The following is a 15,763-nucleotide window of genomic DNA, read 5'->3' as shown; positions in this document are numbered from 1 at the left end:
TGATTTTGAACTTGATGCCGCACTTTGAAGTTTAGCTGGCATCCTCCTCGTGTCTTAATGGTTGTCAGAGCCACATTCTCAGCTTTAGAGCAGCACCTTCCTTAATTTTCACGGATCTTAGGAGATAACAGTCTCCTTCCTTTGTTGTAGTGCTGGTTCTCAGCCGCAGATAGCTAATTAATGCACTTCACGCGTTTTTGGAATGTGACCCAGAACAGGATCTTTACTAATACAAGAAAGAGAAACCCCACCAAAGGCTCTCACCTCATTGTTCCCTTTCTGTAACCAGGGGCCAGGAAGGTAGAGTGTTTCCTGAGGTCCAATTTTCCAGTAGCGGCCGAGGTTGTGACCGTTGACAAACACAACTCCTTTTTCCCAGCCCTGGAATCAGGACACCACACAGAATGACTGATGAAGCTGTGTCTGGCATCCCCACAGGAAACTCAGCCTACTTTAACACTTGCACTCTTTCTAGCCACTTCATGCAGGTTTTCCATTCGTTTTCCCTGTACAACTCCCTGAAACCAGGAACATTTAAGCAAGCCTTGTTGAACGGGAGTTATCCTTAACACTCTTAGAATTAATTAAAAAGATAAAGCTTTCAAAAACAAGCAAGTTGTGATTCATGGTCACACAGAAAACTTGATTCAAACAGGCACATCTTTATTTCTTCGTAAGCACAGAACATCTTCCCTCACCTATTTCCCAAGCGACAGGACTACTGTACTGCTATTGACTAGCGTAAATTACAACAAATCATAAAAGGAGAGGTGAATGGCACAATAATGATTAGCTTGAACCATAGGGGGTGGCTCTAAGGGAGTGAAATCAGAGGAGGAAATTTAATAATAGTTAATATCTTGTCTTGTGTTCTGTGCAAGAGGAGGAATCTTCCCCAGATGCAAGATGTGAATGCTAACTCTCATGCTGTGTCTACAAAGAAGCGATTCTTCCCAAACCACATGAAGAGACAGGGATAAAACTAGCACCCCCTTTATTTTTTGTGGCCATTAATCTTCTGCAACTAGAAAAGAAACAGCACTTGTGTATCAATGAACAAGACTAACCATTCATCAGCAGTTCTGCAGGGTCAGCGTTGCCCATGTTTTCTCATCAGGGCCACCACAGACTGAACAGAATTACCTGCCAGCTTTAGGCTTCTGCACCCTCAAAATAATTTGCAAGATAATTTTCTCAAAGATCAGAGGAAGGCAAGACAGTGGCCTTGACTCATGCAGAGCTGTTACACAAAGCCCTCTCTCATCAGCTTTCTGAAAACCTTGAAGGAAAAAAATGGCGGGGAAAGACAAAGACTTGCCTGTAGCTTCAAGAAAGTATCCTGTGGCTGATGCTCTATCCACAGCCTTCCACGAAAAAAAGCAGGACCCACGAAGTAATCTGGGACCGCACTCCATCCAGCAACTTGCTGCAAGCTGTAAGAGAACAACCAAACTTAGCTAACAGCAGGGAAGCACCAGGCAGCACTGGGAGATCCAACAGAAGCCTCAGGATCATTTCAAACCAATGTGGATGAGCTTTTATACAATAAGGTTGCTAAATGCACGTGGCCTGCACGGTCTAACCTAAAACCTGCAGAACTGGTACGATTCAGAACAGACCTTCCTGCCCTGATAGAACACAGCAAGCTAGGTGGTTTTATTTTATGATTAACCACAGAACCGAGGCTTGCTAAGGCACAGACTGTGAAGTTAGGCTCAGTGCAGTGCAGCAAAGCTGACACATTCTTTACAGGTGACTGGAATCTGAACTGCTCTTTGCATTTACATATTACAGCAATGTGTTCAAGAAACGTTAAGACAGCGCTCACAGCACTGCACAGAGCTGATGATCAAACAATGATCTAGTCAGGAGTATCTGAATACTTGGCTGGAATCATTACCCATCCTTCAATACAGACAATCTCAGGCATTTTTCTTGCACACTCTCCATAGATCTACTGTCCCTTGAAATTGTGCTAAAGCTTTAGCTGCAGGACTCACAACAGCTGACTGTGTTTGGGATCAAATGTTTGGGATTATGCTGAAGTTGTGTCATGCAACTAGTACCTGGGTCTTGATCCTGTTTAAAGCAAAGAAAGCTTGGTCTGCCAATCTAGAGGCAGCATTTTAATTTTGTATGCAATTACAAGAAACCAATCCTATCACGGAACATGAACACATCTGTGCAAGTTTGCGGTAACTGGGGGCAATCTGACATTATTTCTTACCTGTGGCAACAATTTGGGAGCAGAGGACAAACAGAACAGCAAATAAGGAGTGTAGAAGTCCCACAGAAGCCTTGAGCTTATGTCAGAACACATTCCTTCCGACCCTTATGAGCTGCATCTCTTGGAATCAGCGAATTTATTGATCCAGTGCAGCTTAACTGCTACTGAATTATTCAGCTAAAAGCCTACGACAATTCCTTTCACAACACCACGCGCTCCATCCTCCTACGCAGCGACTGTAAGCTGATTGTGTTTCACTGCTACTGGTCAATTGCCAGTAACTGACTGTAGCGTTGACTAATCTTGCTTTTTGTTTGGGCATGGCAGGTCACTCGCTATAATGTGCCTCACTGGAAATACTCTTCTAAAACAACGCTGCAGACAAAGGTTATGCAGCTTACCCCATCAATAAGAGTCCTTCATGTAGCACCCCAGCACCTGTTAAGCTTGTCCTCAAGATGCTGTGTGTTTTTTTTTTTCTTTTAAAAGCCATTTCAGTTTAACATCGCCTCCCTCTCCTTCCTACACAAAATGTGGGAGCTGTGATATCTTAGGGGATGCACATGTGTTATCTTCTTGTATTAACAACATGACTGAAAATAGTCTTTTTGGAACATTGGCCGGAGTCCACAGGGCATCTGTTGCCTTAAACATTTGCTAAGATTTTCTGACAGAAACCTAACGGAGGCTCCTTGACTTACCCCACAAGACTTATTCAGTCTTCCTTGAATTAAAGCAAAATAACTTCAAAAGCATGGAAGAGAGGAAGCCATCTGGACTTGTTAATGTACTATTAGTAGCTCCCTAGAATTAATCCTTCCCTCGTGAGTTTAATTACTAAATATATCAGCCAGACTGCTAATTTGAAGCAAGGCACCACCTTCTCCAACACGTGGGTGTGCTGGGACCCACCCCTTTGGGTAAGCCACTCTTTTACCTACCCGATCTAACCCTGCAATATGGGCTGTGAGGAAGTCTTTAAACTCTCCACAGTGGGAATACATTTTGCCCCTCAGTGATGGCAGGGAGAAAGTGGTACAGTTGTCTGTGCTATTTTGGGCACGGGTATCAGCAAGGAACTTCCAGTGCAAAAATTCACTGACCTACTTGTACGTAGCATTGCCTTTCTGATACGAATTTAACTGCTACTGATTAGGTTTTGTACTGCTGCTAAACAGTTTCAAATGAGCAAGAAAAATCTTTAAAATCCCACAAACCTTTTCATGAAGTCAGGTTTCATCTCCAAACTGTAAATCTTGAAGTTCCTCAAGGGGGTTTTATTCAAGAAGACGTCACCAATTAAGCCTGCAAGAGCAATGGGGGTAATGAAGAGTTGAAAAGCAGCTAAAGCTGATAGATTTTCCTATTTGAATGCGAGGAACAGCAGGAGATGGAAAGCAGCCACATTCTGCAATGGAATTAGAGTCCATATGGTCCCATTGCTCATCCAGACTGAGTGGAGAACATTACTATACTTTGGCCTCTCCACTCCCTCCCTTGCTTTAACTCACTAAGGCGTTAAACACCCTCCAAGCAGAAAACATTGCTGGCACGCACAGCAGATGGGGTTTTGTTGTTGCAGTTTTTTAGTTAGCTGCCCATGCATAGATTTTTTAAAGCAGTAGATCAGTTACTTCTCTAATAGGAACAGCAAAATTTAACAGGTGGAAGCAGTAATGTCCAGTGCTTATCCACTGCTTTTCATCTAGGGATCTTAAGACACTTTAACAAGTAATTTACCCTTAGCCCTCTCTTGTTAGGTAGTCTCCATAGAGTGGTCAAATCTTGGTCCTAGTCTAAGCCCCCTCCCTAATTACAGGGCTGCAGTTGAGACTGCCTAAGCAGCAGAGGCTTTATTCACCTCCTCTGCAGTAAAATAAAATTAGTACAGTCACATGCCTAACTCCATTAGTCTATTTTGTATACTTTTTGCATACATTTCCCCACTAAAATAGAATCCTGGGGTTTCAACCTCTTTCAGCTCCACAACTGTATGTAATGGACTTGAACATTTCAGCAAATTCTGCTCAACAGGATGCAATTTATTCCTCCCAAATGCGTTGAATATTGTGTGAGTTTTAAAATGCCGTGATCCTTCAGTATCAAACCCCAGGGGAAAGCAGAGATTAGAAAAGTTCTTTTCTGTCTGAAGTAACACGCTTACAGAGCAAGAGAAATGGGTACCCTAACGTCACCAGGCAAAACTGGAGTAGAATAAGATTCACTGATGGCTTTGTGTTTTTTGTTTGTGCATTTTTTTTTGTTTCATTGGGTTTTGTTTTTTTGTTAGTTTACAAGTTCCCTCTATCTTACTGTCCCCCCGATGTCCTGACTATAACTAGGATGGCTGCACTGGGTCTTCAGCTTGATTCTGGGTAATGTGCTCAAGAAAGACAGTTTTACAGTACTTGATCTCAGAGCTATCTAGGACAGTTTGAGGCTACAAGAACAAAGAACCTAACTTACCTTTCCTCTGTTCATTCAGTGCCAGGCCATAATTGACACGACCACGGTTCTCTACTAAGAGTCTTAACTGCCTGAATCCCTGGAAGAAAAAAAAAAAAAAAGAAATGGAAGAGCATCAGCTAGACCAGAGCACAGCGTGTGCTGCATCAGCCATAATGCTTGATAAACAAAGGTCAGTAGAGGTGTTAAGGAGATGAGGTAGCAACCGTACCTTTGGCAGTTGCAATTCATCTATTTGCTGAGGAACTCTGTCTTTTCAAAAAAAGGTTTATTTTTTTTCCTTTTCCATTGAAATTTTAAGTACCATTTTGATTTCACACACAGAGAGCCAGAAATGGAGCTTGACACAGTGCAGGCATGTAGCTTAGCCATGAGTCATAAGAACAACATCTAGCACATACACCCACTCACACAGTCCTAGAGGCCATGCACAGCTCTGTTGACATGCATCCAATCAATCTATTATTTTTATTGCCAGCTTCTGCCAGTTTAAGGTTACCATCAGAGCTGGAGGGAGACATTCCCCCTTGTTTCATTTGAGACCCAACAGGTGCAAGAGCCCCCAAAGCCCCTGCTTTGTGCTGAGGAAGACAAACATGGACACGAACACGGAAGACTTCATTTACACAGAGCGCCTACATTTGATGTCTACAGTTTGTGGGTGTGGCGGGCAGGCTGGCAAATTTTACACAGCAGGGACTGCACTGACTTGGATCTGCTCCATGGCAGAGTATTCAAAAAAAACATATCTTAATTGCAAAGAATAACTTGGTAGTGAAATCGTGCTGTGTTTCACTAGTGAAATTGTGTCTTGTTAGGGTGTAACAGCTGTTCTCTGTGCCAGAGTACCATCCTAGCTAGTTAAATGGAGTACGTGGGGGGTGCCTTCTTGAGAGCTACGTCTCTTTAGAGGTCTTGGTTCTGTTACCCACATACTGTTGCTGTGAGCAATCCCCACTTACCTGTCCTTCAGGAAGGGAGAGCTCCACAGTGTTGTAATCCAGCTCACCAACATACATGGTGTTAACAAACACCTGCAGAACAGAGCACAAGGGAGAAGAGAAACATCTAATCAATTCTACTGTAATCGTGTGTTGCATTGGTTATTGGAGCTGTATCTGGGGAGAAAACTGTCTCTACTGGGAACTGGATCCTAGGTTCCACAGCTCTGTTACTGATGCAGTCTAGTGGAAAAAAGATTCACAAACAACATTTATCAGAACATTCAATAATCTGATGTTTAAAGATGTTTCAGTAGAAAGCTGAAAGGGTTGGGACTTCACTGAGAACTGAGAGAACAAGACACACTTCTAATCTAAAACCTCACATTTATTTTACTCCATGGTTGGCCCACTTTCTGCCCAGATCAAAGCACTGATGTACGTGAAGTTACTCAGAGTTTCCCTGTCCTCTTTACCTGTGCTCGGTCACGGACGTGGTCCCTCGAATGCAGGTGTCCACCACCAAATATGACAGTCTCGTAGAGTACATATCCATAGGACTGCCCACTGCTATCATTCAGATGGAGGTTCTCCATGTTAACTGGAAACTCTGATTTAAAGGGCTGCAAAGGAGAAACGAGTTTAATGTCAGAAGTGGCCTCTGAGCATCAACAGGCCACTTAGTGGCAATTCATTGAGATAGGCGTTCCACTCTGCCACAGATTACAGCTACCCCATAAGCCTCCAGAGGTCTGTTCCAACCTGAATTACCTTACAACCCCATAAAAGCTACAGCAACGAAGACAAGGCACCAGGAAAGGGAGCCAAGGACTTGCAAAACTGGAATCCCAGGAGAACAGAAGTAGCAGTAAAAAGTCTAAGATAAAAAGGTGTGTCTCCTTTGCATATCCTTGACAAAACATTCCCCACCCTTATCCTCACAGGATAACATGCCAGTGCACTGACTTTTCCACCTAAGAGGTGATGCCTTTTAGTGCCGAGATGCATTAAAATTGGTCGTACTACCTGTATAAGAGACGGTAACACATCCCAGAGAGAGATGTATTGATGCAACAGGATTGCACCATATGATGCCTTGCTTTCAATCATGGGAGGGAGAGGAAGAGGCTGGCCTGTGATGCAAAAGGAAAGAAAGATGGAACAACTATTTCAGATGCATAAGGTCACAGATTTAAGGCCCTTCTAGACTTCATTTGATCAGTCTTTCCATTATAGAGCCCTGTATCTGCTGCAAAAAAAATAAAAAAGTATAAGCGCTGGGTGAGAACTACAGTTATTCTGCAACAATGGCCACCTGTCTGGCTCTAGAACAGAAACACTGAGGTACAGTAACAAAGATATAATATAACCAGTGGTGCTCCCTTCAGATTTGCACTTCCAATTAGCCAACATACACTTCCTGGCACAGACAGAAGCTGCTAAATGCTATCTGCCTGCTGACAGCAGATGAAATACCCAATGTCCCTGGTCCTCCCTCCCATCCTGTGGAAAATGCTCCTAGGCAGCCAACCAGAGCCACAGGGCCCCAGCAGAAGGGCCAGTTTGCACAAGTCTCTGATTTAGCGCCGTAGGCTAGAACAGCATTTTGGCTCCTGGATTTATAATTACCAATGATTGCACTGAAGAGTTGTCGAAGCTTGAAAAATTTGGATGTGTAGTCTCCAGCCTCTGTCAGCACAGCATCATAATCTGAAAAAGAAGCACACATCTGGGATGGCCTTCACACACACTGTCATCTAAGAAGTAAAAGCCCAAGACAATTAGCATCGTGTTATGGAAACTCAGTCTTCTATCAGCATGGATGTGGCTAGACAAGCATACAGATTCTCTTAATTTGGAGAAGGCCCACTTACTGGGGAGCAACATCCTTCGAGAGATCTAACCTGCACATGTGTCCAAAATTTCACCCAGGATCAATTTTCAACCATGGGCTGCTGGGATGAAAAGAGCTTTACAGTACAACATGGCTTGGTGAAACAAAAGACATAATGGCATCTCAGATCACCAGCTTTCACTAGAAAGAAGAGCCAGCCTGGACGTAACATGAAGCAACACAATTATCTGTGACTTCTGTTCCCAGTCCAGAATGAGGGGATCCTCTACACCCTGGAATGGGTGTGGAAATAGGAAACCCTAATGTAAACCCCCTTTTAGACTTCTGAGCCACATTCCAATTCATCTCTCCATGACAAAGGAGATCATGGGGAGACGTACTGATCATTTCTCCATCCTTCTGTCAACTCTAACTGGCCCAAAGGGGAGCCTGAGCTGCATTCTCACAGGATGTGTGTGGGCAAGGCAGTGAAACAAAACTCACCGTAACTGGTGACGTCTGACTTGTATTCATCAGTCTCCAAAGCACCGTTCATGAAGCCAAAGTTGGTGCCTCCATGAAACATGTAGAGATTGATGGATGCTCCTAATTTGAGGATGCTTGCTACAGTATTCACCATTTCTGTAAAGGAAGGGCAGTGCCAGGAAGACCACAGACCAAGAAGCTAGGCTAACACTCTTCCAGCAATTCAAAGCAGACAAGTATTCTGGTCCTTGTCAGTCAGGCATGCCTGTGTAATTACAGGGATTTGTATTGTGATTCATGCTTTGCCCTCATTAAGGGCAGCATGTCCACTGACATACTGGGACAGATTAATAAATGCAAATATACTTCTCATAGAGGTGACAGAGTGAAACTCATGGACATGAGCAGGAGTTTTGCTTTTAATCAGAAGAGCTGTAAGAACTACTCAGTTGTACTCCTAAATTCAACACAGCAATGACCTAATTCCAAAGACAACAGCAGAAGATGAACCAGTCATTAAAGTAGTCTTACATAGGTCTGCTTTCACTGTACGTTGGATGTTCTGGAGGTTGTGGGGTTATTTTTTTAGCACTAGCTTTCCTTCCTAATGAGCTTCTACACTGGAGGAAAAATTGATACTTTACAGAAGCTGCCATAGTTGCAGGAGATGTATATTTGCCATATTCCTACAAAAGGTAAAATAATTCTCCCCTCATAAGGAACATTTATTTACTAGGCAAGTAATGTCATTATGATGGGGGCTTCAGAAAACTTCTGCAAAGACAGCCTTTTTACAAAATCCAAATAAAGTCTTCACAGTGTTTACACGAGCTCAGGAGGTGGAAGGGATGATTTAAAGCACTGGGTTACATTTCTAACGTCAACATAGAACAGCATGAAGCCTTGGGACACACTGACACTAACATCTTAAGATGTCTGGTTTTCTGCACAAGCCCATAGTGCCTTTCCTCAATAAATAAAAAGAAAAATGGTTTGGAAAACAAACATTAAAAACGAAGCTGCTGTTAACCAACACTTCTAAAGAAAATCCAAGGCACAGCAACGTGACCCATTCACTGAGAGATTCTTCATTTACAAAGACTCGCACAAAGCAAAGGTTACAAGATGGAGGGAGTATTTGAAAAAGCTGTGAGTCATTTTTCCATAAGCATTTGCAGAGCACTAATTCCTCCCTCTGCAGTACTGTATGGTGCTCACCGTCTGCATCGAAGACGTAGTGAGGGCCTCCCCAGTTATCAAACCAGCCAGTCCAATACTCCATTACCATCTTTGGCTGATCTCTCTGCACCAAAACAAAAACAAAGAGTTAAAATGGACATAGGGAGCCTTGCACTCATCCCTGTTTTCTAGGGAATCACTATTCAAATGAAGCTTAAGAGCATGGTTTACAAGAACGGGTCTCAAGTTGGAAAAAAAAAAGCAGCTAAAGAGCTCTGAACAAATGAAGAACAAGACAATGTGGGCCGGTAACATCCAGAAACAGCAGGAAAAGCAGAAAAATACTCTTCTAGGGATGAAACAACCACTGCCGCACACAATCAGGTGCTACCAAACAGTTCCGGCTATTGTTGTTTGGTAGAGCTGTAGCAAAAAGACAAACCAACTGTCACTGTTTAGCTTCTGCGAGAAAAAGACATTTATATATGTCTACTTATCAGCTAGGCCACTGCCAGCTGAGAGTTTGCAGGTGCACTGCAGCCAATGCCTGCCAAGGTAGGAACAGCAGACCTTAGCGGCTTAATGCCTTTTTAATGCTGCATATGGTGCTGGCAGGAAAGAATTAGCCTTTGCAGGAATTAGGTATTCATTAAAAAGGCTCTGCACACAGAGCTATTGCTTCCTATTTGTCACTGCTTGCCAGCTACCTTAGCTCCTGTCGAATTCCACACGGCCCCATCACACCGGACAGAACAACGTGTGCTCGGCCTGGCTGGCGCTCTCTGCTCCTGGTATTTATTTCTAGTCAAGGCAATTTTGGCATTTATTTGATAGGGGCTTTATCTGATGTCACATGAAATGGCCACGGTAAGTGGCATTAAAGAAACTCATGTTTCATTAGGAGAAAACAACTGCAGGTGCCTGTAATAATCTACTTGTTCCAGATTCAGAGTGGCTCTTGGTAATATGTTTAATCAATCCATCCCTAGTAAACAAGTCAAAGAAGTTTTATTGTCCTCTGGAATAAGAGACCATAACAAGAGGTAACAGCTTCATAATCCTTGCAGATATAAATGACAGGCTTCCTATCTTGTCATTACTAAGTGTGACAAAGGAGGAGCTGTTTTTACTGGGCCATGTTGTATTTGTATATTCAGTTTGTGGGGAAGGTGCCTTCTGTTCATTTGCAAGGGTTGAGGAGTTTTATAAGACCTAAAGAAAGCAAAAGCACATGCAGCAGAGCCTCTTTTGCCTGTACAAAAAGAAAGTTAGTGGCAGGATTCAGCTTTCAGCATGCCAACAGCAGATTCCATTTCACAGTCTAGGCAAAAGCCAAGGGAAGAGATCAGAAAAGAATCGATCGTGGCCAGGAGCACTCGTCAGTTGTTCACAACTTTCCAGGCTGACACTTGGTGTTAGCAGAGCAACAGGGAAAGAAGGCAAAGGATGCAAGGAGAGAGAGAACCAGTCACTAGAAAACAAAACTTGTTCCTGCCTCACTAATCCAGCATCACCCAAGGTACTTTCTGCATCAGATGTTCGTTAGGCAATTCCCTCTCCCTTTCATGCTGATTCACATCTCTGACAGCACAGGGACTTCGAGGTGCTCAAGTGACACACGAAATGTGAATGTTTTTCTGCAATGAGTGCTGTTACTGCCAGGTAGGCTGGGCTGCTCAGCAGGCAGGAAGAGCCTGGGACTGCACTGTGTGGAAGGTGCTGCTGTGAAGTTCCTGGGGAAGTGTTTCTGAAATCCAAGCGTTCCTCTGATCAGCTCTGCTGCAGGTCCTAGCAGAAATAGGACAAAATGCCTGAGGGAGCCAAGACTCTCTTCTACACAGCATGCCATTACCACGCTGTGTACCTACACTGAATTCGAGGCATTAAAGATGACTGAAATACCCCTCACAGAGTATCCTGAAAGAACTGCAGTAGGTCAGCCCCCAGCATTTGAAGAGTACGGTCAGTCCAGATGCCTCTCCTTGGGGGCCTCCACAGCATCAGGGTACCAGAGCTTGGGAGAGAGACCACTGACCTAGAGAGAGGACTAACTGCAAAGTAGGATCACTGGGTATCAGTGCTTCAACACAGAGATAGCAATGAAGGTGGGAATTAGAACCTGGAAAGCCAAACAGCTGAACCTTGTGCTGCCTGTTTGACAGTTGTGGCTTTTTCTTGGGGATCGGCAGCTGCAAACGTCACAGAACCACAGAAGCCCTGGTAGGCAAGTCAGATCAGGGCCTTCAAACAGGACGCCTGCTCAGTGATCCAGACAGCTCCACCAGCTTTGTGCTTTGTATTCTCCTTTGTCCTCCCCACTGGTACACATTGGACCAGCACTACAGAAAATATGTTTGCCAGAAAGCCTTCTGGAGAGTGCCTTCTCCTGCCAAAACATGTTCATTTTAATTACTTAATCAATCACTGAATATTCAGAAAAGAATTACCAGCCACTCAAATCTGTTAGGCATTAAAAAGGACATACACAAGCAGACCTGCAAATTCAACCAAGGAAAGAGGAATAATTTAGTTTCGTGTACCTCGTGGCTTTGTGACAAAGTGCATCTATCACCAGATGTCAGTGTCCTGTTCTTTTACAGCAGTTGGTGTGGTTGTGCCATGCTCTAGCACAGTAGCTGGACTAATGCCCCTCCAGAATGTTCTAACTCATTACGTAGGAACCTTTTGCAGACCCAGTCCTTATAAAGCCTGAATAACAGGGGGTTTGCTGCCTTCACTCAAAGAGTAGCAAGAATTCCAATTGTGGAGCACCAATTTTCTGCTGAGATGAGGCTAAATGCACAGGCCTTTGAAACTTCCTATTGCCCAAATGACAGGCTCTAGGATTAGCTTCATAACCATCATAAAAGTGGAAATGGCCCCGGAGAAGCTGAACAAGAACAGCAGTTCCCAAATACCACACGCAATGCTGTCCTGGAAAATCTAGATGAACAAAATACGATTGCATCTTACCTGTACTGTGTCCAGATATTTCAGTACACCGGGTTCCAGTTTCTGAAAGTTAACAGTGGCCAGTGCTATCAAGGAAAGAAAAACCTTTATTAATTTAGACACATACAAAGTGTTCTCGCCTAGGGGAGCACCTCTCCAGGCACCAGCTCAACACAAGCCCAGGGGGAACAGGAACATATCTGAACCACCAACACAACCTCCTCGGAGATTTCCCATCAAAGCCTTCACTCTGTATGCAAAATCTAAGTGGACCACAGCACACACTGGAATATTTGCAGGGCAGCTTTTTAGCTCTGACATTCAGAGATACTAGAAAGAGCAAGCATCAGAGCACCTCACCGACTGTCACAAGCTTTAATTAGAGGCTGTAAAGCACTTGGAAATCATCAGATAAAAGGCAGCACATGAAGGCAAACTTATTATTAGAAAGACCTATCTGGATGCCGCACTGATCTCCCAGACTTTAGCCGCAGGAATCTCTACCTAGGCAATATCTTCCAGCTTGTCGTGCCTTGGGGGTGGGCGAGAGGAACCACAGTGCAAGTGAACCAGACAGAAGTTGTAATTGGAAGGCTTATCTGGGCTCCTGCCCTGCACAGCATGGGGGAACAGGCATCTAGCTGGTGTGTGCTGCATGTACAGTGAAAGTCGGTGCGTGAGCTTCAAGCACCAGCGTGGGAAGCCCGGTTTGCAGCAGCTGATGCATCCCAAGGCGGTAGTGGTACCCACATCCCAGCCCCTACGAGATGTTAGATTCATTTTCCTGCTTTTCTACCCCTCAGTCACTCTGATGTTTCTCCCAAGAAACTTTGAAATTGCAGGAGCAATGTGATCCTGTTTTAAACACTGACTCCTTACCAGAGAGCTGGTATCAAACCCAGCCCCAGTTGTGTCAGACAGAGCACTTCAAACAGAATACTTCCAGAAGCAAAAGCTTCTCACTATTTATACCTTGATGTTAATAGGCTCATCTACATAGTGTGCTGAGCTGAAGAATTTAGCACAGGCAAACACAGTGGGAAAGCAAAACAAAATGTGGATTTAGCATCGATGGAAGGCATTAGCTTGCGATCTTGAAGGCAAACATGTCTAACTCTGCTCTGCACACAGATTAACAGCACTCAACTGAAAATGATGTAAAAGGTGTGGAGAACCAGTCCCCAAGCCCTTATCCACCCGTCCCACAGTAGGTAATTTCCAAACACACATCGCTTTCCGATGTGGTGCAGCAGCTATGGTCTGGAGGGAATTCAGAGTTTTATTTTGTCACCCATCAGCTCCCAGGAGGGCTGTTCCAGGCCAGCTTAGAGCCACCCAGCTCGGCATTCTTGTCACTGCCTGTGCCACGAAGGGAGGATGACTGTGGAAGCTGCACGGATACCCAGACCGAGAATTCTTCCCAACAGCATGGAATGTCCCACTGTACCTGTGAGCATGAAAGGGACCACAACAACCAAAGTTTTCCGAAACACTGCTACATTCCCCGAAACACTGCTACAACCACTGATTAAGTGCTAGGCAACAGCTTCGTACTCTCAGGTCCTTCTACAACACACAGTTTTCTCTGCAGAGCGCCAAACTGACTGCTCCTAACATTAACAAGAATCTACAAATTCTTCTTGAAATTGGTACATCACTAAGGAACAGAAAAAAACTCACAAAACCACAACATTTTTCAACTTCTATAAGGAGTCTCCTCTCTATTTTCTTAAGCATTCCTACACTGGATTCTGTTCTCTCCCCCTTTGCATTTTCATAACCGCCTTGCTGTAGCACTCCGAGCCCTACTTATCCCATGCATCTGATTACTTGACATGTTGACTCTAATGAGCAGATTGTTATGACATCTAAGAGGCAAATTGGTATCAAAGAGCTCTCAGCATGCAACACGCTGGAAAAGACAGCTCCAAGCACGAATGAGCTCTGAGGCAGTAAACACTCCCAGAGAGGATGGTGAGGGCTCACGGGGCATTTCCACACCAGCCCTTCTGAACGTCAGCTTGCTGGCAGGATGAGGGTGACACGATGTGGTCAAGGCTGGAAACTGCTCTGCTCCAGAAATATAAAATTAAGAGGGTCGCCGTACTTCTCGTGAAGGCCTGTGGATTTCAGAGCTATTGAATTTGTCCCTCTCATACTTTCGTATAAAAATAAGAGGAGGAAAAGAACGACGGACGAAAAATTTTCCTTTTAATCATCTCCATGCCTGAGATTAGAAACTTAATGGTATTTATGATTGAGTGACAACAGGAACACTCAGGACTGTACCCTGAACACTTAATTTGGGGAAACAATGGCTATTCAGGCAGGCAATTAGCAGAAACACCCAAGAGACCACAGATCAAGTAGCTAAGTAAATCCCAGCTGAGCTGCATTCAGAAATCTGAAAGCCAGCATCACCCTATGCCCCCAAGGAGTCTGATTTAGGGCATGGTGAGGCTACAACATTTGTACCTCCATTTTTTCCACAGTGAAAAGCAGGAAAGGTGCTAAGCAGTGTTTTATACACTTAATGGATTTACACTTTTTAAGGGAAAGAGGAAATAGAAATCCTTTTGAATTGTGCACATCTGATACCCTCCTAGGGATGCGCTCTATAGAGCACACTCACCGGGAACACAAGGCTACCTCAGAAACTACTGCTAGGCTTCCAGAAAGTTAGAGTTCAGAAGCTAGGCTCTGATGGACTCTTTATCTTCTTAACTGCAGAGCAGGTATCTTAGGACTAAATTATTAGCAGTAGTAATTGCTGGGAGACTTATTTTACGTAGATTCAAGTGAAGCAATAAGCAGTAGTATTTTCAAAACCAGCCTTTTAATCTGGTGGAAACAGCATTAAGAAATGCTAGGCACTGCCATCTTCTGACTAACCTCACTGGGAAGTACTGATGCCCTGTATGAGACATTTAGCCTGCACGTATCTGAAATCCTTGAAAGCAGAGAGGCTGCCTCCCTGTGGAGCAATCCTGCAATCACTGTTACACTCTGTAATGAAAACATTACTCAGTCCTTCTGAGAAGGGGCTGGTTTTGTTCAGCGTGTGTACCACACAGCTGAAGGGGTCCCTCCTCTGTGGCTGGAGCTCCTACCACAAACAGGAGGCAGTTAGGGGTGCAGATTGGTGAATGAATCATTCTGCTTTCCTTCAGGGGCTGCATTTCTCCTTTCAGAGGCTGGGGTTGGACTAGATGATCTTTCAAGGTCCCTTCCAACCCCCAACATTCTGTGATTTCACCTGGTGCCCCCAACAAAGAACATGGCCTTACCTGGTTCTCCTACAAGCACATACCTCCTTCCACTAAGCCAAAGGATAACCCGTTCTTGTTGTCTGAGGTCATCAGCAGTTCCACAATCCCCCTGCTTAACAGGGCCTAAATTAAAAAGACGGAAAACCTTTGTGTTAACAGCCTGAGTATCGTATTTGTCAGGATATTAAAGCATTAAACTACATTATCACCTTCTCTAGTGAAAGCAAGACAGGTACTTGAAATCAGTAATAGTCCAATAAAAAAATATTATTCCTGTGACACCTCTCGTTACTCCTGAAGTTTCCCTGCCTATTTTTTCCAGCTCAAAAACAACTGAAAAATCCTGTTTTGTTTTTAAAAGCTGGATCAGCTTTTCACTGACACATCAGAAATTTATCTGCTGAAATTG

The 15,763-nt window shown here is 44.0% G+C and overlaps 1 protein-coding gene across 2 annotated transcripts in view; it reads right to left on the bottom strand.

The window, feature by feature from the left end:
- The window catches only part of GLB1L2 (galactosidase beta 1 like 2), a 30,002-nt gene that overhangs the window by 3,360 nt on the left and 10,879 nt on the right, over positions 1-15,763 (bottom strand). The window contains exons 7-18 of one of the 2 annotated variants that reach the window (XM_038167567.2): positions 15,396-15,477; positions 12,107-12,171; positions 9,173-9,257; positions 7,973-8,110; positions 7,264-7,344; positions 6,661-6,767; positions 6,111-6,257; positions 5,656-5,727; positions 4,694-4,772; positions 3,445-3,532; positions 1,319-1,433; positions 265-381 (exon numbers count right to left, since the gene is read on the bottom strand). In XM_038167567.2, coding sequence (XP_038023495.1) covers positions 265-381; positions 1,319-1,433; positions 3,445-3,532; positions 4,694-4,772; positions 5,656-5,727; positions 6,111-6,257; positions 6,661-6,767; positions 7,264-7,344; positions 7,973-8,110; positions 9,173-9,257; positions 12,107-12,171; positions 15,396-15,477 — 1,176 coding nt within the window. The remainder of the gene's footprint in view (positions 1-264; positions 382-1,318; positions 1,434-3,444; positions 3,533-4,693; positions 4,773-5,655; positions 5,728-6,110; positions 6,258-6,660; positions 6,768-7,263; positions 7,345-7,972; positions 8,111-9,172; positions 9,258-12,106; positions 12,172-15,395; positions 15,478-15,763) is intronic. The other variant, XM_072027695.1, reaches the window with a different exon arrangement.

This window comes from Anas platyrhynchos, chromosome 25 (assembly GCF_047663525.1).
Source record: "Anas platyrhynchos isolate ZD024472 breed Pekin duck chromosome 25, IASCAAS_PekinDuck_T2T, whole genome shotgun sequence".
NCBI lineage: Eukaryota > Metazoa > Chordata > Aves > Anseriformes > Anatidae > Anas > Anas platyrhynchos.
This window is presented reverse-complemented; position numbering and strand designations above follow the sequence as displayed.